Source organism: Canis lupus, chromosome 38 (assembly GCF_048164855.1).
Source record: "Canis lupus baileyi chromosome 38, mCanLup2.hap1, whole genome shotgun sequence".
NCBI lineage: Eukaryota > Metazoa > Chordata > Mammalia > Carnivora > Canidae > Canis > Canis lupus.
Genome location: NC_132875.1, coordinates 21,188,744 through 21,216,189, shown reverse-complemented (window position 1 = coordinate 21,216,189; position 27,446 = coordinate 21,188,744). Strand labels below are relative to the sequence as shown.

The 27,446-nt window shown below is 55.6% G+C and overlaps 1 protein-coding gene across 14 annotated transcripts; it reads left to right on the top strand.

The window, feature by feature from the left end:
* The first annotated feature begins 24 nt into the window (after positions 1-24).
* IKBKE (inhibitor of nuclear factor kappa B kinase subunit epsilon) lies at positions 25-25,181 on the top strand. Of its 14 annotated transcripts, none has more exons than XR_012026006.1 (22): positions 42-143; positions 471-559; positions 2,067-2,185; positions 3,099-3,239; positions 3,658-3,787; positions 4,945-5,126; positions 5,625-5,785; positions 6,616-6,726; positions 7,022-7,201; positions 7,661-7,857; positions 8,615-8,679; positions 8,769-8,860; positions 9,002-9,088; positions 13,082-13,157; positions 13,295-13,390; positions 16,464-16,560; positions 19,106-19,145; positions 19,733-19,845; positions 21,485-21,581; positions 22,344-22,456; positions 22,657-22,728; positions 24,432-25,181. XR_012026006.1 is itself a non-coding variant. In XM_072815079.1 (22 exons), the coding sequence occupies exons 3-22, from the start codon at positions 2,099-2,101 to the stop codon at positions 24,463-24,465; spliced, it is 2,088 nt and encodes a 695-aa protein (XP_072671180.1). In that variant the 5' UTR covers positions 42-143; positions 471-559; positions 2,067-2,098; the 3' UTR covers positions 24,466-25,181. The 14 variants fall into 14 exon arrangements, 11 of the variants coding, with proteins under 11 accessions (XP_072671175.1, XP_072671180.1, XP_072671178.1 ...); XM_072815079.1 differs by lacking the exon at positions 19,733-19,845 and adding an exon at positions 19,894-19,995 and having other exon boundaries at positions 3,099-3,167; XM_072815077.1 differs by lacking the exon at positions 19,733-19,845 and adding an exon at positions 19,894-19,995 and having other exon boundaries at positions 13,088-13,157.
* The last annotated feature ends 2,265 nt before the right edge of the window (positions 25,182-27,446 follow it).

The following is a 27,446-nucleotide window of genomic DNA, read 5'->3' as shown; positions in this document are numbered from 1 at the left end:
GGAGGCGCGCGCCGCAGCCTCGCAGCTCCGGGGGCAGCTCCGGGGGCAGCTCCGGGGGCAGCTCCGGGGGCAGCTCGCGGCCCGGGCATGACAGCGAGTCCTCCCGAGAGCCCGGCAGGTGCGCGGCCCGCGGCCGAGATGGGGTGAGTGTGGGGGCGGGGCCGGAGCTCCGCGGGGCCCGGGGCGCCCTCCCCCTGCGCCCCTGCGCCCCTGCGCCCCTGCGCCCCGGCAGGGCCCCCCCTCGCGGAGCAGCGCCCGGGAGGGGGGGCGGGGAGGGGCGCGCGGCCCTGCGCCCGGGTCTCTCCCCGCGCCCGGCTCCCGAGCCGGGGCCCCCGGAGCCGCGGGGGGATGGAAAGCCCCGGCGCCGGGGGGGGGGGGGGGGGGTGCCAGGAAGGGGTTAAGGGCCGGCGCCGGGGCCCCTGGCGGAGGCCGAGTCACACCGCACCGCCGCGCTGCTCTTTCCGGCGCAGCTCAGCTCCTGCAGCGGCCACGGACGCGAAGCACGACCCGCGCTCGCCCCGGACGGCCTCGGCCTGACCACGGCTGCTCGCAGCGCGGGGTGAGTGCGTTGGGCCCCGCAGCCCCCCGCGCCGCAGGTGCCCGGGCTCCGCCGCCGGGCTGGGGCCGCAGAGCTGGCGCAGCCGACCCGAGGTGCCACCGGCAGCCCCGGGCACAGCCTGGCGGGGCCAGGAGCGCGGCCCAGGACGTGCGGCCCGCCCCGGCGTCTGCAGCTGTGCGCGGGCAGCCCCCAGCCCCAGGGCGCGCGACGAGGGCCCGCCCAGGGAAGGATTGTGCAGGTGGCATCACCTGCTCCCCGCCAGGGCCCCAGACCGCACCCCTCGGCCTTGGTCTCAGCGCGCTCTGCCGGGCGTCCTGAGCCTCCCTCAGCCCCTGGGGTCAGCGGGAAGGGACTCCCTGATCAGCTCGTCCAAGCTGAGCTCTTCTGTCGCCTTCTGGAGGTCTCCCTGTATCGCAGTGGCTTCTGGAAAATGCAAACACTAACACTTTTTCTGAAACTAGGAATAGGCCACTGAGCCTCTTCAAGTGGCCTCTGGCTCAAGGAAATGACATTCTCAAGATTTGCATTTTTTTAAAAAAAAAGATTACAGACAGAAGGCTCAAAGAAATCTTAAGGAACTGTAGGATTCCAGGTGACCCTAGGGTTAAGAACCTATCAGATGTTAGAAGAGGAAGAAGCCCTGTCTAGTCCGGCCTTCTCCCATCATCCCATTGAGGCCAGCTCTGAACCTGTTTTTCAGAGAGGACTTGAGTTTAATTTCTGGGGCTACACTCCCTAGAGCCAGTTGCTTTAGGGGAACTGGCCTTTGGAGAGAACGGGATGGGGGCAGAGATGGGGAATGGAGTTGTAGAGGGTTTCAGATTCTCCCCTGGGCTCTTGAGTTCTTGGATTCGATGGTCTCCTGCCCACCCCCACCCTCACCACAGTGTGCGCACGTGCACACGCACGCACGCTCATACACGTATGCTCCCTGCAGCAGTATACGCATCCCTCTCCGGAGCAGCGCTGACCTGGCCACACTGGCCGCCTGAGCAGCTGTTCGCTCACAACAGCAGGAAGTGGTGGGCCCAGGCAAGTGGGTGGGGAAGGGCTCCAGGCTCGTGTTGCAATCCTGGAGATTTGTGGTGGTGTGGTTGACGCTGCCTGACCTGGGGCCCTGCCTTCAAGCACTATTTCTGCTTCCTGGGACAATCCCAGGTCTGGATGCCAAAAACCCAGAATTCTCGGTGCCTGGGAGAGGTAACAGGGAAAAAGGTCTGTCTCTGAAGAATGGCCTCTGGGGAAGGGGTTGGAGAAGACTGGGCGTGAGGACAGGTAGAGTGCCCCGTGGGGACAGGCACAGGCTGTGGGCTGAGGGCCCCGGTGGCTGTATTTCTTTTTGGAGAGGTTTCTTAGCCTGCCTGCGCTTCACACTTGCTCCATCCCCTTGCCTCTGGAATGGCCACATGGAGCCCGTTCTGGGATGGTCGTGGTCACAGCTACCTGTCAGGCCACCAGTGTGCACCCCAGGAGTGGAATCCTGGACTCTCGTATGTTCTTTCTCTAGGCCGAAGGTGGCCAGCTGGCCAGGGGCAGGAGATGCAGAGCACCATCAATTACCTATGGCACACGGACGACCTGCTGGGGCAGGGGGCCACTGCCAGTGTGTACAAGGCCCGAAACAAGGTAGGATGCAGCCCTGGCCAGGCCCCTTGAGGCCGAGGAAGTTCTTGGCCCTGTCGGCCCCTGGTGGGCAGCAAGGGTGCTGTGTGGCTGGGCGGACGCCTAGCACACTCTGGAGCCAGGGGACACTGTGGCTTTGGGAGGAGGTGTGGGGAGTTCTAAAGGGCTCCTTGGGATGTTGCTTCTGTCAGGCAGAGTTTGGGACTGGAGAGAAAGAGAGGAAGATGCAAAGCCATCATCCTGGGGAGGTGGCAGCAAACCCAGGAATAGCAGCACTGGGAAGTGGGACTTGTCTGAATTCCCCCGCCTTCATCATGGCTCTGCACTGACTATGTAGACATATCACAGTCTTGTGTCAAGAGCTGGAGCCAGAACAGGTTCCAGTCCCGCTTTGCTGCTAGCACCAGGGGTGGTTGGTGCCTATTGTCACTAGAAACAGTAATAGCGGGGTGCCTGAGTGGCTCAGTGGGTTAAGCCTCTGCCTTTGTCTCAGGTCATGATCCCAGAGTCCTGGGATGGAGCCCCAAGCCCCATGTTGAGTCGGGCTCCCTGCTCAGCGGGGAACCTGTTTCTCCCTCTCCCTCTGCCCCTCCCCCCGTTCCTGCTCTCTCTTGCTTGCTTATATTCTCTCTCTCCAATAAATAAATAAAATCTTTAAAAAAAAAATGGTAATAGCAACGACCGAACATCCCCTGTGGGGTATCAGGTACACAAAGCCCTTATCCCGTCTCAGGGTTGGACTGGGCTGTGTTCCCTCTGATTAGGGGAAGAAGCTGAGGGTGGGAGCCCCCAGCCCCAACCGGGCTGTCTTTGGTCCTGGCTGGTGTCAGGCAGGTGGGAGAAGCTGTGTGGAGGCCTGGGGGCATATGTGTGCTTCCCAGGGCAGGAATGGGACTTATGTTATCCCGCACGGCAGAAATCCGGGGAGCTGGTTGCTGTGAAGGTCTTCAACACGGCAAGCTACCTGCGGCCCCGCGAGGTGCAGGTGAGGGAGTTTGAGGTCCTGCGAAAGCTGAACCACCAGAACATCGTCAAGCTCTTTGCAGTGGAGGAGACGGTGGGTCCAGTAGTTGGTCAGAGGGAGCTGGTCTTGTCCTTGACCCTCACAGGCTGGAAAAGAGTCAGGTCACATAGTAACGGAGACATGGTCACATGCTTGTCAGCAGCTCAGCCAGAGCAGCAACCTGTAGAGTAGAATAAAGAATGCTGGGGTGGGGGTATGTGTGGGAAAGCAAAGATGGGAAGTAGGGCCTAATCAGAGAGCGCTTCCTGGGAAGGTGACCTTGGGCTCAGGTGTGTGGGGTCACCGTAAGGCCAAAGAGAGAAGGCCAGGCAGCAGCTGGGACCTAGACAATAAGGGCTTTTCACCTAGGCTGAGTCACCCTCCCCTTGAAAAAGCTGGTTCTTCACATAGTGATGGAAGGGGAAGAGATTTGCCTTCCCTGTCCCCAAGCTTCTCTCTGTCCCACCCACAGGGGGGCAGCCGGCAGAAGGTGCTGGTGATGGAGTACTGCTCTAGCGGGAGCCTGCTCAGCGTGCTCGAGAGCCCTGAGAATGCCTTCGGGCTGCCCGAGGACGAGTTTCTGGTGGTGCTGCGCTGTGTGGGTGAGCCCCTCCCTGACCATCCCCCAGGAAGTCCCCTTCCCCATCAGACCAGCCACAGGCCCAGCCCTCGGTGGAAGGCGAAGTCTCAGGGAGTCCAGCATTTCTGAAACAATGACCCAAACACAAAAGACATCTGTACCTGGGAGGCTCTCCATTCACAGACCTAGGGCAGCTGTTTAAAACTCCATCTTAGGGGAACCCTGGGTGGCGCAGCGGTTTGGCACCTGCCTTTGGCCCAGGGCGCGATCCTGGAGACCCGGGATCGAATCCCACGTCGGGCTCCCGGTGCATGGAGCCTGCTTCTCCCTCTGCCTGTGTCTCTGTCTCTCTCTCTCTCTCTCTCTCTCTCTCTGTGACTATCATAAATAAATAAAATTAAAAAAAAAAAAAAACTCCATCTTAAAAAAAAAAAAATTAAACCAGGTTGTACATCATTGTTTATAGCAGTGTTATTCACAGTAGCCATTAAGATGAAAACAACCCAAATGTCATGGGCAGATGGATGGATAAAATATGTACATATGATGGAACACTATGCAGCCTTAAAAAGAAATGAAATTCTGACATGTGCTGTCTGTGGATAAACCTGGAAGACATTGCTAAGTGAAGTGAAGTCACGGGTACTATATGAATGATTCCACTCAGATGAGGGACCTAGTGCGGTCAAAACCACGGAGACAAAGTAGAACAGTGTGTGCCCGGGCTGGGGGGATGGAGGCATGGAGAGGGATGGTGTGATAGGTGGTTTCTATTTGGGACAATGACCAAGTTCTGGAGGTGGATGGCGGTGATGGCTACACGGCGCTGCTAGTGTACTTGATGCCACGGAACTGCACGCTGGAAATAGTGAATTTCGTGTTAGGTGTATTGTATTACAACTCTTAAAAATAAATCAGACAGGAGAGGGGGCGCTGTCCTTGGGGGAGCAGAGCTGTCATCCCTCTTGATCTCTTAGGGAATCCCGGTGGAACTTCAATACTCATGTCTTTGGGACCCCCTCCTTTGTCCTATGCCCATCTCTGTTCTCCTGCTTTTCCTGTGGCCCTGCCAGCCCATGTGCACTCTTGCTCCGGACCCAAGGACAGGCTTCTGCCCCAAATAAGCCACAGACACTGAGCTGTTCCTGGCCGGGAGCTAGCAGCCCTGTCTCTCCACAGTGGCTGGCATGAACCACCTGCGGGAGAATGGCATCGTCCACCGCGACATCAAGCCTGGAAACATCATGCGCCTCATGGGGGAGGAAGGGCAGAGCATCTATAAGCTGACGGACTTTGGGGCCGCCCGGGAGCTAGATGATGATGAGAAGTTTGTCTCCGTCTATGGCACTGAGGAGTACCTGGTGAGTGGGCCGCTGGGGACCCTGTGTTCAAACTCGGGGCTGCCCGTCCACTTGTGACTCTCTCTGGGCTCCTCCAAGGGGCTCTGTTCAGTCCCCCTGCATGTGGTAAGGGGTATGTCACCTCTGCACCCCAGCCAGAAGAATGTATTCTGGAAAAGGTGGTGCTGTTGCCTGCCTGGGCCTCCCTGCTGGAGTGTCCCTGCCCGGGGCCCCTCTGCCCAGGCCCCCTGCCTGGGCCTCCCTTGTGTAGTTAATTTCTTGATAGGATCCTCACCGAGGATAGGGCACCACTGGTCACCACTTTCCCCAGGGCAGAGGGTGGACAGATAGAATGCTCTGGATGGTCTAGCTCCACACGAGTTTTTGAGATGACAAAGGAGGTGGTTCTGATAGTTCTGTTTTCACTGGAAGGTGGTAGAAGGAGGTTGGATGGATGGGGGCTCAGACCCTTGCCCACCCTCCCCCTCCATGGCTGCTCATTGGTTCTCTCTCCGGCAGCACCCCGACATGTATGAGCGGGCAGTGCTTCGCAAGCCCCAGCAGAAGACATTCGGGGTAACCGTGGATCTCTGGAGCATTGGGGTAACCCTGTACCACGCAGCCACTGGCAGCCTGCCCTTCGTCCCCTTTGGTGGGCCACGGCGCAACAAGGAGATGATGTACGGTGGGCCTCCAGCCCTGGGCCTTCCCCCACCACTCCCTGCTGCATCTCCTCTTCCACCTCTCACTTTGTGGTCCTCCTGGGGGCCACCCCCACCCAGGCTCCTTTTTAATACTTGGTTCTCAGCCCGTCAAACAAAAAGCTGAGCCCTGCCCTGATAGGAGAGCAGTGCTTATGGCAGCCCCGAGCTCCCGAGCTCCCGGTCAGAGCCACTCCCTCTGCTCCCTCCGTGGGCGTGTGTGGCTCACCCACCTCAGCTGAGGCTCGAAAAGACACATGCCCAAAATTGGGGAGCCCGCCAGGGGCAAAGGGGGAGCTGGACCAGGGCGGGACACAGCCTCCTGGTCCCAGATGCAAGGCCTTCCCAGGTTTCCTGCTTCTGATCCAGAGGTGGCTGGAGGCAGTGGCTGTTTCTCCCTCGTGGGCACCGTGGGAGGAGGTTTAAGGATTGGTGGGAAGGCTCGGGGTCCAGCTGTGTGGGACCTGGATTAGGTCAGGGAAGGGGAAGGAGACTGCGGGGCGGGGGCTGGCCGGGAAGGCTCTGGACGGTGACTGGGGGCAGGGCAGGGGGCAGAGGTGCAGGGGCAGCTGGCGACCCAGGCAGGGGGGCGGGGGAGGCGGATGGCGATGGAGCCCAGAGCTTGCCTGGGGGCTGCCTTGCCTGAGGGCCAGGACTCTTAATTCGGTTTCGGGCCCATCTGGAGTGGCTGGCGGAGAGCAGGGGCCCTGCTCCGGAGCCCTCCGTGCGCAGTTCGCCGTCCCTCGTCCCTCGTCCCTCGGAGTGTGACGGGCCGGGGGTCCCGCCGAGCTGGTCCCTCCTCGCCCCAGGTACCGGATCACCACCGAGAAGCCGGCGGGGGCCATCGCGGGCACCCAGCGGCGGGAGAACGGGCCCCTGGAGTGGAGCTACGGCCTCCCCATCACCTGCCGGCTGTCCCCGTGAGTGGCGCGGGGGGCACGGGCCCACCTGAGGCTGGGCTGGCATCCCTGACGCCCAGGGCACGGTCGGGCCTGCGGGGAGGGAGGGCCCGGCGCAGGGGCAGTCGGCTCAGGGGACCACTTTCCCTGTCGGGCTCCCCTTTCCCCTCTGGAAGCTCTTCCTCCCCACCCACCCCCACCCCCACCCCGCCTTGGTCCGAGCTCTTCAGGACCTTATGGTGGAATGCCCTATTGCATCCTCAAAGAGGACAAATCTGGGCCCTGGTGCCTGAGCGTATCCATGTCCGGGGTACAGGGGGCTGCAGAGCCAGCTGGTGCCCATCCTGGCCAACATCCTGGAGGTGGAGCAGGCCAAGTGCTGGGGCTTTGACCAGTTCTTTGCGGAGACCAGTGACATCCTGCAGCGAGTCGTTGTCCATGTCTTCTCCTTGTCCCAGGCGGTCCTGCACCACATCTACATCCATGCCCACAATACGTGAGTGCATGGGTCTGAGGGACAGGCGCCAGAACCTTCTCTACCCAAGCAGAAGGGTGTATCCTAGTAGATATGAGAGCTGCTGGGTCCAATCTTACTTTGGAAAAGCTAATTCCATGAAATTAAACAGTTCTTCCTTGCTGCTAGACTCCAGGGATGCAGCAGCCTTTCCCATGCTAACGAACATTAGGAATCTGAGGGGTGCGTATGTGCGTGGATGCGCGTGTGTGTGTTGGTGATGCGTTTCCCAAATGTGTTGCTCATGGAACCCATTATTTCTCAAATTCTAGGTGAATTTTCACCTTTGATAAGAGTGATAGTCATCCAGTCCCTCCCTTTGAAAAGCTGAGCCCTCTCCATGGATGAAGACTTACCTGGGGTTTGGGTCACCTGGGCCCTAGATCATGCTGACACTTCCTATCTTCTCCCTCCCACCCCCGGGACCCTTTGTGTGTCTAGGATAGCCATCTTCCTGGAGGCAGTATATGAGCAGACCAGTGTGGCTCCCCAGCACCAGGAGTACTTCTTTGAGGGTCACCTCTGCGTCCTTGAGCCCAGCCTGTCAGCGCAACACATCACCCACACGACCGCAAGCAGCCCCCTGACCCTGTTCAGCAAGGCCAGTGAGACCCCCAAGGGGCTGGCCTTCAGGGACCGTGAGTAGGGCCCTACCGGCTGGATCTTTTCTCCTTCTTACTTTCCACAAGGGACAGGAGGTTATGATCCAGGATATTGATTAATATTTTTTGTGGCTGTTTCTTTGGGCCCACAGGGTCCAGAAGGCAGATCTGGCCTCTAATTCTATCATGCCTCTCAAATGCTGTGGGACTCACACTTCACCTCCCTGGGCCTCACAGTGTCCACAGAGCTGTGAAAGAAACTTCAATTGAGACAGGGAGATCTGGATTTAAGATGATTTCCAGCATCTCTGCGATTGGTGGGAGAGCCTCGGATGGTTTGGGTTGGAGAAAGCCGGAACCCCAGTTGCTAGAGCAAAGAAAGGTGGTCAGGGGTCCAGAGTTTTGTCTTCCAAGTTCTAGAAAAAGTACCATTCCTTCTTCTTTGAATGATGCCGATGTCATCCTCCTTTTCAGGGTCTCCAATGCTGGAAAGCAGACTTAGCCTTGAAACTCCTAGGCCTGAGGGTGGTTTTAGCCCATTTTCTGGCTGTTTCTGGGACCTTGGGCATGAGGCTGTAGTTCTCCAAAGAGGACACCAGGGGGCAGTGAGGGACAGTGATTGTAAAGAAGCGCAGCAAGTGCATTTATTTAGGCTTGGGGGTGCTGTGCACAAGGTGGGAAGCTTGCTCTGGAAGATGGGGTGAGGGTGAGTGAGTGGGGAAGAACAGAAGATGAACTTAGGGTATGTCCGGGACACACAGGCAGCCCCCTCAGATAGGGTCTTTGTCTGCAGCCGCTCAGGACATCTCCAAGTTCTTCCCCAAAGTGGACCTGCAGGCAGATTACACCACCGCCAAGGTGAGAGGTGGCCCCGGTGGCCGTTGGCCAGGAAGGGTCACACAAGGGGTAGGGGTGGGAGTCCTAACCCTGCCCCCTGTGTATTTTAGAGTATACTGGGTGCTGGCTACCAGGCCCTGTGGCTGGCTCGGACCTTGCTGGCCGGGCAGGAGATGATGCTTCGGGGACTGCACTGGTTTGTGTGAGTACACCCGGGGGCTGAATGCGGAGGGCAAGGTGGGCAGGTGGGGTTGACCTCTTCCACACAGCCCGGGTGCGTTCCCTTGGCATGGGCTCTTGGTCCCCTGGGAGAAGGGAGCTCTGACTCTGCACCCCTCTGCAGGGAGACGCTCCAGGCTACATGCAGACGGACGCTGGAGGTCACACGGATGGCTCTCCTCTTCCTCAGCAGCAGTCTGGGCACCGAGAGGTGGGTGTGCTGCTCAGGGTAGGGGGTGGGGGTGCGCTGCAGCAGGTGTGAGGCTGGCTCAGACCCCTCGGCCCTTCTCTGTCTGCCTGTTCTTCACCCCCAAATGTCCAACAATGCCCCTTGCCCCCCCCCCAGACCTCCCACTCTCCCAGCTGTTGGAGAATACAGAGGGGACCCCTACTCTGTCCCTGATCCCCCATGCTGCCAGGTGACTGTACAGACCTCTCCCACCACCTAGTCACTGCAAGGGGAATGGGGCAGCCATGGGAGCACTGCCTTAGCAGGTACCAAGCCCCAGAGCAGCACTCCAGCAGAAGCCCTCATAGCCTCACCCAGCCCCCTGGACCTGACAGGATGGGGATCTGGGTGCTCTCATCCTCCATGCTCTTCCTTCTGGCTCTGCGTCTTTTTTTTTTTTATGAGAGAGAGAGAGTGAGAGCACGCACAAGCAGTGGGGAGGGGCAAAGGAAGAGGGAGAAGAAGACTCCTCCCTGAGTACAGAGCCTGATGCAGGGCTGATGTGGGACTCCATCTCAGGACGGTGGGATCATGGCCTGAGCTGAAGGAAGACACTGAACTGAGTGAACCACCCAGGCGCCACCTGTCTCTGGGTCTTAAACTGTCCTCACCTTCTTCACATTTCCTGGGCCCGCCTTGGGGCTCTGTGCCCAGTACTGCTCTGACTTGGGCTAATTAGGGGTGATAGACCGACCAGACAAAGGGAGAGACTGGGGAGGAGGGAACCAAGCCAGAGAGTCTAGACATGAGAAGCAGGAAGACTCCATTGGGCAGAGGACTTCCAAGGAGTGGGCATAGCCCCCCAAGTCTCGGAAGGCATGGGGCCGTGGTACGGTGAGAGGAGGGGGCTCTGCAGCCCAGGGAAGCTGATGGTAGCTGGAACCTTCCCTACTGGGAGGAGACGTGGGATAACAGGAGCAGAAGCTGTGCTGAACATGTCTCATGTCCCTACTCCTCACATCCCCCGGCTTTTATCCTTAGGAAGGTCCTGGGAGTTCCCAGCAGTGAATTGACTCACTGCTGCCTTGCTTGGCAGGAGCGGTTCAGACAATGGGGCAGATGGGGTGGCAGTGTTGTGGGAAGAGGCCGAGGAGAGTCTCCAGATGACAAGGACAGAATCCCTGGCCTGGCTGAGCGCCTTTCAAATGGTGACAGAGATGCGGACCTGCAGGGGCACAGCACTGGTCCTTGAGAGGAGCTCTGAACGGGGCACAGAAAGGGGGTCCAGGGATAGATGTGACACCAGGCACACAGAGGGTCCACATTCTCCTGGAGGAGATAGCCCTTCCCAGGGACTTAAGAGTGATGGGATGGTTGGATAGAGGAAGACTAGAGGTGAGGAGGGGCAATCATGGAGGTCTTCCTGGAGGAGGTGATGCTTTTAAGGCCAGAGTGAAAGAATACCTTGAGTTGTTTGGTCCTGTGCAGAGACAGAATAGGAGGACATGATTGGGGAGATTGGAGGAGGGGTGCTGATGAGGTTTGTTTGAAGCCACAGTTAAAATGGAAAATATCCCAGGGTGAAGGTGGAGTGGGGCAGAGGGATAGGAAGGGAAGGAGAGAATGCATGGAGAAGGTCCAGTTGGCAGGTTGAACCCGATAAAATGACCAGTAGATTTCTATTGTAGGTTCTTGAACAGGAAAGACATGGAGAAAGTATTTGGGGTATTTGCCCCTTTGCCCTAGACTGAGGCCTGTGGAGAAGGGACTCCCTGGAGCTGGAGTCCTGGGTCTTTGCCATTCTGGATGCCAGGCCCCCTCGGAGGCACGGTGTGCCTGGAGAGCTCCGGCTCGGAGGAGCACCTGCTTCAAAGCATATTTCAGCCTCCGTCCCACCAGAGAAGAGTACAGAGCACAGGAAGAGCACTGAGCAGAGCGTCAGAGGGCCAGTCCAGGCTCTTCACTTGGGACCTTAGGCCACTGTTCTCTCTCCTAACCTGAGCCACTATTTTTTCTTTTTCAAAATAAGAGAACTGGATGATCTTGGAGCCCTCCCACCTTTGACCCTTTGTGATTCTGTTCTTTTGTGAACATCCTCAGACCTGTAGATTCTGGAATCTGACACATTTTGACAAGTACCAAGCATAAAGTGGCTGCCATTGCCCAGCCTGGTCACTCATCTTTCCCTCGGGCTCCCCAGGACGGGCTCCCCAAAGCAGACTCCCTTGGCAGAGTGTCCTTGCCTCTGTCGTGAAGCTCCCTGGTCCTTCTCAGCTACTGCTGTCATGTGGTGGCTCTGGCTCGGAGAGCCCCAGTGCTTCCCTCACCACCAAACAGCGTATGTCCCTGCTCTGTAGCTCGAGCGCTTTAGCTCCGAGGTCCTGTTGGATGCCCACAAATGCTTTGTTGGGAAGCAGGAAGGAGATTTATCTCTCTGTTAGGTCCACAAGATCCCCAAGTCTTGCAGAAGTGAAGTGACCCCAGGTCATGGAAGACAGGAGGGGTGGCAGCTGGGACTAGCACTCAGACCCATCTCTGCTGACTAGGTCAGCCTCAGCCGCTTCTGCCAGCGAGCATTGCACACCCTAAAATCCATTTGTACACTCACTAATCCATCCAACAACCATGTACAGAGGAACTACTGCGTCCCGAACACTGCTGGGCACTGGAGATAACAACAGTAAACTCCTGCCTTCATGGCGCGCCCACTTCGTGCCTAATTCTCCCCTGTCCTCTCGCCTTCCCCTCTGCCAACACCATTCCCAAGCCAAAGCACGCAAGATTCTTTTTCCCATGGTTGTTATTGTGATAGAAATAGTATATGCTAATTGCAGAAAGTGGGAAAATGCAGATAAGCAAAAACGAAATAAAAATGCCGTGTCCTTGTCACCCAGAGCTAGGTCGTTGCACGGTAATAGCAGACGCCCTTCTAGGTTGTCTTCTGCTCTGTATATAAGTATATGTATTAACTGACGTGAGACCCTCTAGTACTTGCTCTCTTACAACCTGCTTTCCTCAGCTGATGAGCTCTCCGGCCCCATGTCAGTACATTTTCATCTCGTCTAAAGTCATCCATACTCAAAGGTCTCTAACTTGCTCCCTACTTTCCTTTTCTAGCTGGTTTTATCCAAACCAGGATCCAACCCAAGACCACACTTTGTGTCTAGTTGTTCTGTTCCTTAAGTCCATTTTAATCTAGACAGACTGCCTCCCCCCTCCTCCCTTTCCCGACACGGGATGTCGCAGGGGCAACACCCCCCGCCCCACTCTCTGGACTCTGCTGTTTTCTCTAGATACCCTTTGGATTTGTTTTCTTCTTTCCCAACATTTCTTATAAACTGAGAGCTCTGAAGCCTGGGTGGATTCAAGTTGAACATTCTTTTGGCCAAATGCATCAGAGAGGACACCAAGTACACTTCAGAGCCTCCCACCACTGGGTGGGGACAGCCTGATTCCTTTATCGTGTGGTCACATTTTCCCTGTGAAAGAACCAGTGTGAAAGAACCACTTTGGCACAGTCCAAGTGCCCGTGCCTTGATCATTAATCCTGGATTTTAGCCCCATGCCCAAGCAAATAACTTCACTGGGGGCAGCATGATGCTAATATTCCAAGCCTGGAACATTATTGGCTAATATTCTATAAAATAAGGCTTTTCCCTTTTCCCTTAATAGTCAGCTATTGGTTACCATAAAATACAGTTTCTATTGGAAAGGAACTTTATTCTTTTCCTTCAGTGATAAACATTTCTAGGAGGGAGTTAGTTTATTAACAGTTGCCTCGCTGCATGGACTCATGAATTTTCAAGATTCTCGTTTCCAGCTATCTCCATCTTTATTCTTTACAGTGCTCAACAACAGTACAACTTTGTTGGGTTAGGGGCCTCTTGACATTGGTTCCTTTAATCCAACCACAAAACTCCGCAGATAACCCCAGAAGCCAGCAAGGCTGTCCCAAAGAGGTCAGGCTCTTCATGTGGTCGTGGAGCTCTGCCTCCCAATCCCCCAGCTGTGTCCTTTCTCTGTCCTTCCCTGGAGGTTCAGCAGTGTGGCTGGGATGCCTGAGATGCAGGAGCTGAAGAGGGTCACAGAGCTGAGGTCCAGGCTGCGGGCTGTGAGTGAGGCTGGGGGGTGGCTGGGGCTAGGGGGGCAGCTGTAAGTACAGAGCTGGGGGGGCAGAGGTCCAGCCAGGCTGCTATCAGAGCCCTGACCTGAGGACCCCCCGGGGGTCTGCCTTGTTTTATCCTCCAGTTGGTGGAGGCCCTCTCCAGATGCTCCCACAATATCACAGAGACCCAGGTGAGCCTGAGCAACCTGAGCTCTGAGCTGGTGAAGAACCGGGATCAGGTACATGCGGACAGAAGGTCTGTGGGATTTTCCTTCTTGGTGGGGTGGGGGTGGGAGCAGGGACACACAGCTCCGAAGGTCCAGTAGCATTTTTAGGAACCAATCTGCTTTCTCCTTTATCTTAGCAAGGGTGCTGGGGTGTGGGGTAGTGGTGTGGGATCCAAGAATGTGCATGGCCCTCCCCTGAGGCTGGCCTAAAGGAGAAGAGCACCTGGGGTCCTTCTGGGAATTTAGAGAGAGAATTGGAAATCCTAGCAGGTGCAATGGTTCTTTTTAAAGATTTTATTTATTTATTCATGATAGATACAGAGAGAGCGAGAGAGAGGCAGAGACACAGGCAGAGGGAGAAGCGGGCTCCATGCAGGGAGCCCGATGTGGGACTCGATCCTGGGTCTCCAGGGTCACGCCCTGGGCCGAAGGCAGACGCTTAACCACTGAGCCGCCCAGGCGTCCCAGGTGCAATGGTTCTAAGTGAAAGAATAATTTCGTTCCATTTCCCTTTCTCTTCATTGGCTCTGCTCAATCCCTGGATTGACCCTCCTACTTCTGTCATCTCGTTTAATCTCCACAATGATGCTACTACTAGTAGGCCTCTTTTGTAGGTGAGGAAGCTCACTCTGGGAGGTTAATATGCCCTGGGTCACAGCCAGTCAGTGACAAATGATAGACATGGGGCTTCGTGTCATGTTTGCCCACCTCCAAAGCCTATGTTCTTGGCCTACACCAGGGATTTATGGCCTCGAAAGCCTCATTCAACAAACATCTTTTTTTAAAGATTTGTTTTTATTTGAGAAAGAAAACGAGCAGTGGGGAGGGGTGGAGGGAGAGGGAGAAACAGACTCCCTGCCAAGCAGGAAGCCCGATGCGGGGCTTGATCCCAGGACCCTGAGATCATGACCCAAGCTGAGGGCAGACGCCCAACCATCTGAGCCACTCAGGCGCCCCCTCAGCATTTTAATGTCCTCCCGCCTACCTCACAGCCTGGAGCGTGGGGCCCGCCCTGACCAGTACCCATTCTCCCCGGTACCTACTCTAGTCAGTGCTGACAGGGATCCCTAACCCAGGCCCTCAATTCTAAAATCAAAGAGCCCTGAGAACTGTAGGGTTTTATTTGTTTGTTTTGGCCGCAAAACCCGACCTCAGCTTTCATGAGTCTCTTCTTAGTGTGTTTGATGAGGTTTTGGAATATAGGTGAGGTTTGGTGGGGTGAGATCCTGAGCCAACAACCAAGAAAGAATTCTTGAGACGTCTTTGGTTCAAAATGGTGATTTTATTAAAGCCCCGGGGGGATCCCTGGGTGGCGCAGCAGTTTGGCGCCTGCCTTTGGCCCAGGGCGCGATCCTGGAGACCCGGGATCGAATCCCACGTCGGGCTCCCGGTGCATGGAGCCTGTTTCTCTCTCTGCCTGTGTCTCTGCCTCTCTCTCTCTGTGTGTGACTATCATAAGTAAATAAAAAAACTTAACAAAAAAAAAAAAAAAGCCCCGGGACAGGACCCGTGGGCAGGAAGAGCTGCTGCCCCGAGTCTGTGAGGGCTGGCTGATTATATACCTGGGGGTTGGGAGGGGTTTGAGGAGAGCTACTCTCTAAGCAATTTGGGAGCAAGGTTTCCAGGACCTTGAGGGGGCTGCCTATTGTTGGGAAAAGGTCACTTATCACCGTCTAATAAAACCTGAATCATGAGACCCTTCGGATGGATATCGGTGGGCCAGGTGCTGGGGGATGATCTCCAACACGAATCTTGGGGGGTACAGATGAAGGAGATTTCTAAAGGAATTTTTATATGTAAAGTTGACTTACAGGCTCCTGGGGGTCAGGCTAGGATTGCCTTCTGCCCTTAGCAAAGTGTGAACATCGAGGCAGTTGAGTCTGTAGAGGAACGTCCCTTTGCCTGTTTCCAGGACTTGTCAGTGTGCTGGTGCTGTCCCGGGCTTGTGCTTTGTCCCCAGCTAGTCCTCTGTTCCCCCATCATGTTTATCCCACTTAGAGTGAATCTTCTTATAGTTCCCTAAAGGTTGAGGGTATTTGAGGGGCGCTACCCCAGACCGTGCTCAGGCTGTCCCTGACAGCCTGTGTCTACTGAATCACCTTTCTAAAATCAGAAGACAGTTCAGAATTCGGCACATATCTGGCCTGAGTCTTTTGGATAAAGACTGAATCTGAGGTCTTGTTCACCCCGTGTTCTCCAAAGGGCAGGCGCCTGGGACCTGCAGAGCCCTGGAAGCAGCTTGGGCCTGACCCAGAATCCAGCTCCAGAAGTAGCTGAGATGGGGTCACTGGGAGGAGCTTTGGAGGAAAGTGGAGCTAAACAGGCCTGAGGCTGGGGAAGAAGAAACATCCCCCCTGCGCGCGCACACACACACACACACACACACACGTATGTGCACACACATGCACAAACCCTCACGTCACACCTGTTTGTATCCACTTGAAAAGGGGAAGGAAGAAATACTACTGACTTTAAACCTCAGGAGGTGAAGGTCCTTGAGGTCATCTCCCACATCCCCCTGCCTACATGCAGGACTGAGGACCGTGGATTCATCCGTGTTTTAAATAGGGGTTGTCCATTCATTATTTAAGCGCCTTCCATGTGCCAGGTGTTGGATACGCTAGGAGGGCCCTCCTCCTACCCTCCCCAGGCTTCTGCCCCACTCCCGTCTCCACGGGCACTGCTGGCCTCACAGGACCCAAGGCTCCTGCCTTGATTCTCTTCTCAAGCCTTCTAGTGTAGCAAAGGCCATTGTCCTGTGGCCTGTTCTGCAGCTTTTTGTCTGTCTCATCTCTTACTGAACACCTCGAATGTGTGTATGTGTGTGTGTGTATGTGTGTGTGTGTGTGTGTGTGTGTGTGAGAGAGAGAGAGAGACATGGGACTCAGGTGGCTGGCCGGCCCCACGGCAGCTCAAACAAGCTTAGGGACAGGAGAGACACCCCCACTCCCAGTCTGGCCCCCAAAACTGTGGCAATGAGGTTCCTTCTGCAGGCAGACAGCTTGTGTGCTCCCCAACCCTCTGCCAGCCATGCCATCCCCTCTCCCCCCTTTATTCTGTGCTATTTTATTCTCCCCTTGCCTAGTCCCTGTCTCCTGCCCACAGCATCCAGCAGATTCAGTGTTGTTTGGACAAGATGAACCTCATCTACAAACAGTTCAAGAAATCCAGAATGAGACCAGGTGAGCCATGGGGGAGAGCAAACCACCCCCTGCTCTCCCTTCCCACCCTCCGTCCTTCCTTCCCTCTGCTCCTCCCGCTGTTCCTTCATGCTCCACCCACTGTGTGGATGCTGCTGTGGGGTGCCAGGGTGCCGCTGCTCCAAGGCAGGGCCCCTGCCTCTAAGCTACCTGCAGATGCTGAGGGACGGGAGCCCTGTGCCTATGGCCAACTAAGAGGCTTAGACAGCATGCATGGGGCGCTCCGATGGCTGGAGCCCCGCTGTGACAGCCGAGGAGGCCCTTGGAAGAGACCCCTCACCTCTGTAGAGCCCTTTACAATTTAAAGAGTGATTCCCTATCCATTGTGTCTTTGGCTGTTAAAACAGCTAGGTTTTCCAGATAAGGGAGAGTCTGAAGAAATATCCTATAGTCACTGGGCCAGCTACCTTGCCTGTATTCTCTGCTCATCCTCACAAAGGACCTCTGGGCAGGAGCCACTCATTTACAGGCTCAGGGATGCAGCTGCTTGCCCAAGGTGCCTGCTGTCATGGGCCAGGGCAGGATGGAACCTGGGGGAGGGCTGGGGCTGGGGGTGAGGGCCCCTGGGAGATCCCAATTGACTCACACATCAGAAACCAACCCCCTGTCTCCTGGGGCTCCTCCTCATGTGTGGACTGCAGGCCCTGGATTTGATGCCTAGATCTCTAGCCCTGGGATTATCTAAAAAGCTCTGTCTCTTAGAAATGTGATGCCAGCAATGTACCTAACTCTCCAGTAACCAATATTTTAAAAATAGAAACAAACAGGTGAAATTAATTTTCATAATACATTTTATTTAACCCAATATGTCCAACATGTCATTTCCGCATGTAATCCATATAAACAAAATTATTAAAGAGGGATTTTACATTCTTTGGTGTGTGTGTGGGCGCCAAGTCCTTACAGTCCTGTGTGTATTTGACGCTCACAGCACGTCTCTATTTGGAAGCTGATTTTTTAGCAGACTGAACTGTCGTCGTACTAAAGCAGTAAAGCTGCATTTATTGGGAAAACAACATTTTGCACTGCTCCGGTCTTAAATTTTTAAGTGATTGAATTAATTGGATTAAAATAAAAATTCAAAAAAATAAAAAATAAAATAAAATAAAAATTCAGTTCCTCAGGCGTGCTGGCTACAGGTCAGGTGCTCGGTAGCCACACGTGTCCAGCGGCCACTGGCTCGGACATAGAGATCTAGATGATCTTCTCTCCTTCGGACTCAGTTCTGCCTCTGGGGTCTGGCCGTGGAGCAGGTGAGGAGAGCAGCGCAGGAGAGGGGGAAACTGAGACTCTCCCATTCCTGACACCCCGCTGGCCTTTTTTAACTATGATTTCCAGAGAACCAGAGAGGCTTTCTGCCTCCGTCACTGGGATTCATTCCATCATCCTGCCTCACTACCCTTCTGGGCACCTCCCATGTGCTGGAAACTGTCCTCCAGGCTGTGCATGATCTTAATTTATTTAATGCCTGCAAAGACTAGAGGCACCATTACCCTCCCCCGTTTATAGATAAGGAAACCAAGACCCTAGGAGGTCCAGTAGCCCAAGCAATCCTGGTCTGGATGCTCTTAACCACTCCGCTTTATGGCCTCAAAGAGATTTGTTTTCATTGGTCTGCCAGAGTCCCTTGTGAAAACTAACAATGAAAGGAAGCATAACCCTTGACAGCAAACCCCTGAATGTGGAAAGACGCCTCTCTGAAAAACGCTTCTGGTCGTCCCTCTCCCCTCACACCAGCCTGGGTGATTGTTACCTGTGACGAATCAAGAAGCCGATTCGGTGTCACGCCTCTGCCACCTCCGGCGACTGGGAGGCTGGGCTGGGACTTGGAGCTGGGACTTCGCTAGTGCTCAGCTGGCCGAGAGCAGGGCCCAGGATGAAATGCCAACGAGGGGCTTCTGCTGTTAGGGACCTGGGTGGGAGGCCGCTGGGCAACCGTCCTGCATCTTGTCATCTTGGGGAAGCTTCTAGCTGGGAGGCCCGTTCCCTGGAAGCCCAGGAGAGGGCAGCGTCTCCCAGCTGGGAGCTTCGGCAGTAGGTGACTCCCTCAGTGAACCAGCGCTTCAGGTAGAAGTGGCTGGTCTGTGACCGGGAGGAGGCAGTGAAAGAGGGGTACGGGGTGCTGGCCTGACTCACCCAGCTCATCGCTACGGAGTCCAGCTGGCCCTGCCGCAACTTGAGGAGCAGGAATGGGGCCTGTGAGCTGTCGGCATCAGGCACGCCGGGAGGGGTGTTGGATGAGGAGCGGGGGCTGACCACACGTCCTTCAAGGACCACTCATCCAGCACCCCCCACCTGAGATGTCCCCCCAAGTACTCATCTCTCCACTCCTGGCCCCAGGAGCCCTGCAGCAATTTCTCTGCAGCTTCCCTGGGCTCCTCTGTACCTCGTGGCTCCACGGGGCTGTGAAGTCCCAAAGGGCCAGACTGAGCTTATCTTCATCTTTGTAATTGTCCCCAAGCTCTTGTGGCATTCGGTTTCATTGACTGATTGGACAGGTGACATCATTCCTGTCTGTTTCCTTCAGGGCTTGGCTACAACGAGGAGCAGATTCACAAGCTGGATAAGTGAGTAGCCCGTCCCCCCTGGCAGGTGGGTGAGCAGGAGGCAGGAAGGTGGGTGTCACCAGGGAGGAGCTGTCCTCTGTGCCTGACAAGGTTCGATGAAGGATCCTGATCCCAGGCTGTAGCTGGGCAGCAGCAGAGCGGGTGACTGTCGGGCAGGTTATCTGGGGCCCAGGGAGGGAGACTGAGTAGCTGACTCAGAAGGAGCTTTCTCTGAAGTTTGATGTAATTGGACTTATCTCTAGCGGGAATAAGACTGTTTGTAGTATTTCTTTCCCTAACTCTCCTCCCTGATTTACTGCTTCCTGCTTCCTGCTTCTGACCTTCCCTTGTGCTGTTCTCTGCTCCTCTGTCTCCTAGACACTAATCTTCCAGGACGCCCTCTCTGATTTAAAGTGGTTATTTGGAGACACAGTCCTCCAGTTCGATGCCCACCCCTGACCCTTATACACTCTTCTCTCAATCTCCGGCAGCATCTCGCCTCCCCCGTGAGGACGGAGCTGGAGTGTGTCTGTTCTCTGAAATCCCCTTGTCCTTCTCCCACATCTCTGTCGCTGTGCTCTGCGTCCCTGCCACTCTGACCTCCAAAGTTCGTGTATGTGCGAGCCTCATGCCGTCCTTGTCTGGAGAGGCGGCCCTACTGTGGATCCAAGGGCTGGGCGTTTCGGCGGTGGAGACCCAGGGATGCTAGCCGTGGGCACAGGTGGGTCTGGCTGATTATCTCTATGCCTCGGTGTCCCTGTCATTTCAGGGTGAATTTTAGTCATTTAGCCAAAAGGCTCCTGCAGGTATTCCAGGAGAAGTGTGTGCAGAAGTATCAGACATCCCTGGTCACGCACGGCAAGTGGATGAGGTAACAGTTTGGCCCTCCTTCCTGAGCTCTCGGACCCTGGGGCCCTTCCTGGCCTTGCCCTTCGGGCTTCAGAGAACCCTGTGATTTGCAGAGCCCTGATTGAGGGGAGATGGTAGTTAAGGAACAAAAGCAAAAAAAAAAAAAAAAAAAAAACGGTGGTTTTGTGCACTTATTTAATCCCACAATATACTCTATGCAGTATATACTCTTACCCCTCTTCACAGATGAGGAGACTGAGGCTCAGAGCACAGGTCTCCTCAATACTACACAGCTAGGAAGTAGCAGATCCAAGACTAGTAATGGGTATGACTGCCTCTAAAATCTGGGTTCTTGCCATGTTCCCAGGTGGTTGTGTTGGGAAGCCCCTTCTCTGGGGAGAGCACAAGATTCCTCTGGGATGAGGCCGGGCAGTCTTATAGACTTCTGGTGGTCAGGGATGCAGGGGCCTGCAGAGGCCCTTAAATGGAAGCCCCTTACACTGTCCCCTCTAGGAGTTTCAGGCTTTTCCCCTCTCACATGAGCCCCTCCCTCCTTCCTCTGGCTGTAGGAATACTGGCCCCTCCTGGGAAGAGAGGACAGGGTCCCAGGCCCATATGACCTGTGGGCTTTTTACGGGACTGAGACCCAGGCACTCACCCACCCTCACAGTAGAGAGTACAGCTTCTCCACCCCTAACCCACCCCAAATTCTGCTTTAATTGGTCTGAAGTCAGGCTTCATATCAGCATTTTAAAAGCACCTCCAGGGGGATCCCTGGGTGGCTCAGCGGTTTAGCGCCTGCCTTCATTTGGCCCAGGGTGTGATCCTGGAGGCCCAGGATCTAGTCCCACGTCGGGCTCCCTGCATGGAGCCTGCTTCTCCCTCTGCCTGTGTCTCTGCTTCTCTCTCTGTGTGTGTCTCTCATGGATAAATAAATAAAATCTTTAAAAAACATAAAATAAAAGCACTTCCAGGTAATTTGAATGTGTAGGTAGGGGTGAGAACAACCACTGGCTTGTCTGTCCTCGGATTGGTTTCCTTTCTGTGCAATAGGGACCGGTGGCTGCTCACTCCCTCCACTTAGAGAACAAGAAAACTCCTAGAGGAGTCCGGCCCTTGATTGGCTCTGGCAAGGGGGCAGTTCTCATAGGAGGTGCCCTGGGATGGGCTATCTGCTGCGGGTCTGGAGCCTGGCCTGGCCCTTAGCTCATCCTCACTGGCATGTATGATGGGCCACAGCCATGTGTGGTTTCACTGCCCCTGTGGTTCTGGCGGGACCCTTGGCAGCGTTTGTCAGAAGTGTCATCAGCATCCCCCCAGTGAGACAGGAGTTGAGGGCACACGAGGAGTTGCAGACAGAGGTAGGGAGGGAAGCAAATGCCCAGACACAGCCATCTGCTCCAGCCTCTGCTGTCTGGAAAGCCTCTTCCCCATGTCTCTGGACCCGAAGGACAGCTGGGTGGGCCCCGGGAAGAGTGAGCAAACCTAGATTTCTTATCTGTTCTCTCCAGGGAAGTGCATGAGACCAGGAACCATTTGCGCATGGTCAGCTGTTCTGTGGCTGCCTACAACACAGAAGCCCAGGGAGTCCAGGAGAGCCTCAGCAAGGTACGAGATCTGCAGGCCACAGTGCCACTGAGAGGAGCCGAGTCCATCGGGCACCCTGGGGACGTGAGGCCGTTCCCCTGCCTCTGGGCAGGGCCATCCTTGACAGAGTCTGCGTCCAAGCACACAGTGGCTTGGAGGTCTCTGACACACAAATGTGCTCTGAGGTGGGGACAGAGAGAACGGAAGGCACTCCCTGGTGATCTCAAACTGAAGGGCACTACAAGGACAGAGCTTCCAGAATGCTAGGACATCTTCCTCATGCCCTGTGCAGCCGGAGAGGTTCCAGGCTACTCCTGAGAGCAGCGATGTGAACCCTCCTTGGTCTTTAGGTCAGCTCTCTGGGGAGAGACCAACACCGAGGCAGCTCCGAGAAGGCTGCTCCTCTGGTCCCCAAGCCCCCAGCCCCCGCAGCAGCCTCGTTCCTTCGTGACTTCGAGGCTAGCTGGGCTGCCCTGCCCCTTCTCCGTAGTTCCTGTAGCTCCAGGCTCATGCTGAGCCATCAAAGGTGTGGGTTGGCCCCAGGGGAGAACTTGGCGGGCTGGACAGTTAAATCCAAGCACAGATACATGAGGGTGGTTTGTGTCAACTGCTTCCAGGATGGGAAGAAAGGGCCTGCAGGAAAGGCTGGGGCATTCAGGAAGCTCCAAGGATGCAGGCCATGGGCCATTTTGTTGCCCTTTTCTTACCCTTACTCACACCTCCCTTGTGAACAACCACACCTGTTGGCCCATCCCCCCTGACTACAGTGTGGCTTCCCTTCAGATCCTCGACTGGTTATCTCACCAGCGTCTTCAGGACAGAACAAAGGAGGCTCAGGCCTCACCACCCCCCACAGCCCCCTATCCCAGCCCTGCACTGACAGACCTGGTTCTCCAGTAAGTTCTAGAGAGACGGGGTGTGTGTGGAGGGAGGGGAGTGGTGGAAGAGGGGGTATGGTACAGATGTTAGAGCCCGAGGGGTTCTGCCTCAGGCCTTGGAGGCAGGAATAGAGAGAGTCTGGATGTCCGGCTTCCTGGGGGAGCAACTGGCAGGACAGCCTCGGCCCCAGATGCCCTCTTGCCTCTGCCTCCAACAGCATGCAAGAGCTCTGTGAGGAGATGAAACTGCTGGCCTTTGACCTGCAGGACAACAATCGCATCATTGAAGGGTAAGGAGCCCCCACTGTGTGCGGGGAAGGCTGGGGACAGGTGTCAGAGCCCTGCCCTGTCCACAGCTGAGTCGCCAGCCTTGTAAGGTGTAGGCTTCCACTGTAGTCCTGAGGACACGCGCCTCAGTGCAGTCAGGAGGGGGGCTTGCAGGCATGTGGGATCCAGGCCGTGTCCTGTTCCCCTCCATGCCGACTCTGCCCAGTGGCTCCCCCAGACCCGCTCCCGCAGCCATTGGCACCCCGTGCAGAGGGCTGCGGTTCATCTCCACGGCCTACACCAGGAACGGCAGCGCGGAGCTTGGGTTAGCGGCCTGAGGCCTGTGTTTGTCTGGCCTGCTGGCCTCTGTGTTCCTGTCCGTGCACAGGCTCCCCGACTCTGGATCCTGCCCCTGTTAGATTCCCCTCCTCCTGGGGAATGAGGGGGACTGGAGGGGGTGCAGGGAATGCGCCTCAGGCCTCAGACTTTGGGATTTTTTGCACTAGTAAACTTCACAAAAGGAAGCTAGGAGATAACAGTGACCAACTTCCCATAGAACCAAGTAAGCACATTTAAAAGGGAAAAAAAATCCTGCCACCTAGTAGTCCTGCTTCATAAAGCACATTTTTTTAAACACCAAGAAGGAGGGACATAATCTCAGCATCAGGAATGGTCCTTGCCCTGAAGCTCATGGCCTGTTTCCGTACATACACACTTGAGCATGTGCGTGCATGTGCACGCATGGGCACAACCCCCCACAGCCACACACACACACACACACACCCGCCCTATGCCTGTCACTCCCCCACGGGAGGACCAAGTGGCATAGTGGAAAGAATCTGCAGAGACTCCAACAGGATTTGTCTCCTCATGGCTCCTTACAAACTGCATGACCCTCGGAGGTTTTGCCGGGCTCTGGGCTTCAGTTCCCTCCCGTGTGAAATGGGATGAATGATCCCAAGCTCCTGGTGGTAACTAGGGGTGAATTCAGATGAGCTATGCCACGTGCTGGGGCGGAGAGGGGTGCAGAGGGAGGCACTCACTAAATGCTCAGTGTTCCTCAGAGGCTGTGCCAGTCTGGAACCCTGGAATTGGGGCTACGAGCTAGGAACCCCAGAGCAGAGCTTGTGTTTGTCCCCAGAATTGCAGTGTCCTCAGGCTGAGGAAGCCTCCCTGCCATATCCCATCCCAGCAAGGGGAGACTCCATCCTCTTAAATACCCTCGAGGAGGAGATTCTTTCTAAAACCTCCTTCATGGGCAGGAAGTTCTAATTTTAGTGCCGACATAAATTTTTCGTGCTGTGATATGGGGTCTATTTACAGATAGCTCAAAACTTTATTTTAAGTGAATTTTTACTTCCTCCTTCAGAGCTGTAGCCAAGGAGCCCACAGTAGCTATTTGAACTCCTCTTTCCCTCCTCTTGACCTTTTGGCTGCAGTGGGTTCACCAGGGGAGCTTTTTAGATTATGGCTCCCAGCTCTGGCCTCCAAAGACTCTGGGTGCCTCCAGGGGTTTATAACCCGCCCCCCCCAGGTGATTCTACTGTGTAGTCAAGGAGGAGAACCAGAGAGTTCTTGTGGGCGGGGTGGGGGGTGTCAAGCACTGGACAAGGAGATAGCTGAATGGCTCTGTACTCCAGAGAAGTTGAGTGTGTTGGGTCCTGGGGTGTGGCCCACAGGCTTCTCTGCCTGGGTGGGCGAAGGTAACCTTTATTTTTCCTTACAGGCTAAGTAGGCCCCCATCGGCTCCTGACTCCTGACATCTGAGCCCCATGGGGTGCCCAACATCCTGAAGCATTAGAATCGTTCAAACACTGCTCTCCTGCCTGCAGTGTGGGGCCTAACACAGGATGATGTCTGGTCCCGTCTCGTCAGCCTACCTCCCTCCTGGCCAACAACTGGGAGATGTCACCAGCATTACCTTCCACTGCCTTTCTGGCAGCAGCAGCACAGCAGGCCCCAGGGCACCAGGCCACCCCTGTCAGGACCCACTGCCTGGGCTGACCTTTGTGCCTCACACAGGCTCAGGTACATCTCCATCGCTCCGGCCTGCATAGCTGAAGCCAGCAGGCCACGGGGAGAAGAGGCTCGGATCGGCCCGCCCAACCACCTCCTCTGGTTTACAGGGCTTCGATTCTCAGGGAACAGAAGAGGAGGCCTCTGGGAATTTCCCTAGGATGCTGGGTCAGACGACCTCAATTCAGTCTTCCTTCCTCTTAAGGGGTTTCACGTTGAACATCCTGTGATTTCCGGGAGCCCCCACTCTCAGCCCCAGGCATTATAGAGCCTGATTTGTTTGGGGGTTTGGCCTGGGTGCTAGGTAGGGCCTCAAGGATCCTCACCTTCCTCTCTCCCTGAGGCACTGTCAGGCTCTGGGATATGCATCCAGCTGTGGTCAGCAGGGAGCACAGGCCTGTAAGTCCAGATCAGAGACCTGTACCCTCAAGAAGTGGAATAAACATGGCCTTCTTTTCTATTTCTGAGTGGCTCTCACTGGGCTGGGTCTGTGAGGCAGGAGGAGGCTCTTGGCTAAGTGTGCTTAGCATCCCAGCAGGCACTGGGTGGGGATATGGGAGGACAGGATTGGGAAATGGAGGTGGGACTGGTCACTTCCTGATCCCTGCCTTTCCCCTAAATGGGCCCTAATTTCAGGGAAGGGCCCACGGAAGATGGCATCCTGCTGGGAGGGCTGGCCCTCCCATTTCTTCGCCTTCCCCCAGCCATTTTAGGGAGCTAGATAGGGGCCCGGGACCCTCTCTTTTCTCCCCCCTTAAATCCACCATCTAAGTGCCTACTCCTTCCCATCCCCCACTCTTCAAAGCCGAGGCTGTGTCCTCAATCCTGAGCTTGAGAAGTACTTGGGTCATTTTGAGGACTCCTTCATTCTGTCTAGAGGCTAGAATGGTGCCTGCACATTCAGATTTGTGCAGACGTAGTCTTTCCCCTGCCCTACTTCCAGCCTTCCCTTAACCCGAGCTGAACTACGCACCCAGCCTAGGGCGTGGGGGAGAATGCAGTAAGGTAGCCCTGATGGGGGAGGGAGACACGTGGGAGCTCCATTTGGGCACTGAGGCATCATGCTTGGACTCTAGATAACCCCAGAAATCTTTCCTGCCCATCTTCATGAAGCCTCCATGTCCTCAGAGGCCACACTGCCCCATGACCCATCAGGGCAAAAGTAAGGAAGCCCAGGTCCTGATGTCTGGCACCTTCTGTACTGATTCTCTATGGAAAAGGCCCAGGGGAAGGTCCCTGGGGGGTTGCTGGCATTGAGCCTAAGTGGCTTCGTGTGTGCCATTTGGTCGCAGTGGGGTGAGGAGGTGGTCCATGGGGTCGTTGAAGCCCAAAGGGTTCAGATTCTGGGGCCCCTGGAGCCAGCTGCCGCCTCGATGCCCCTGGGCCCTGGGTGCCCCCCGGACTGCTCTGCCTGCGTGAAGCTCTGGCTGACATTTCTGGCTCACCAAAGGCCCGGCAGGGGAGTCCCAGAATGGACTTTCCCTGGCAGCTGTAGCTGCCTCTGGATCACACATGCTTGGTGGAGCTCAGCAAAAGAGCCAGGGGATCCCTGAAAGCCAAGTGTAGATTTTTGGGGGATGATATGATCCAGAGCCTATGATCTCATGAGAAAAGCCCAGCGGAGACATACTCAAAGGCTTCAGCTTGTTCCTGCAGAGCCCTCGACATGCATGCCCCCCCCCACTTAAAACTTCTGCAGAGGTTCTGCTCCTATGGCAGTAGGGAGTGAGGAACTGGACGAAGGCCCACGTCCAGGAGAACTTTTTTTTTTTTTTTCAGGAGAACTTTATAAGGTCCTCAGGTGTCTCAAGGCTTCTTAAAAGTCCCTTTGTGTTCCCTATAGTGATTCCTAACGCTTGAGATGAAGAGTCCACTCGGTTCCTTGGACATGACCTGAGCACCCACAGTGCGCTGGGCTGTTACAGGTGCCCACAGGGGACTGTGATGGCTCGCCTGCCCCGGAGGAGCTCACCTCGGTGGTGGAGGCATTCCAGTGTCATGAGCAGAGTGCTCGGCTAGGAACACCCAGCTCAGGCGTAGCATTACATCACTGTCATCCCAGGGGACCTGCCCATGCCAGCCTGGGAGGGTATCAGGGAAGGACATAGGGAACGGTGGGCTCTGGACTGGGGCCTCGGCAGGTGAGTGGAGTTACTAGCAGGGAAGGCATGGCAGGCATCCCTGGCGGCGGGGCCAGTGCCCGTCGTGGCATGGTGGGGACTGTAAGTATGTGTGTCACTGAAGAGTAAGCTCCAGTGGGACGTCAGTGTTGAGGAAAGGGAGAAGGCCATGCCAAAGAACTTGAGCTTTACCTCAGGGAACCATAGAAGCCAGTTTTAGGTCAGTCCGACCGGGGACTTTCTTTTTTTCCCCAACTGGGGATTTTAAAGACTGGACTCAGGTGCCTGCGTGGAGGGTGTGCTGAGACACTGTGCCTCGGTCTCCTCATCTGTAAAATGGTGATGATATTTTTCAAAGTGACAGGATTAGATCAGCTATTTACACAAAGTGCCTGAAACACAATGTTCATTCTCTGCCCACCCTCCCCACCCCGACCTGGCTTGGCTGTGAAGCCCCTGCACAGGGTGGGTCAAGAAACAGAAGCTCTGGTTTCAGGTGCACCAGGCAGTGGCTCAGTTCAGTCATCTGGGAAGAATCCATACATTATTCAGGTTCATGGAGAGCATCCTCTTAAAACAGACCAGGCCAGGTTAAAAATGGGCCT

What these genes read in the sequence shown, in the direction of transcription:
- IKBKE (XM_072815074.1), top strand. Translation starts at nt 2,099, where the DNA reads ATGCAGAGCACCATCAATTACCTATGGCACACGGACGACCTGCTGGGG. An exon ending in CGGCGCAACAAGGAGATGAT is followed by an intron (nt 5,786 to 6,615) that starts GTACGGTGGGCC and finishes TCCTCGCCCCAG; the next exon opens with GTACCGGATCACCACCGAGA. An exon ending in TCCAGGAGAGCCTCAGCAAG is followed by an intron (nt 21,582 to 22,343) that starts GTACGAGATCTG and finishes GCTTCCCTTCAG; the next exon opens with ATCCTCGACTGGTTATCTCA.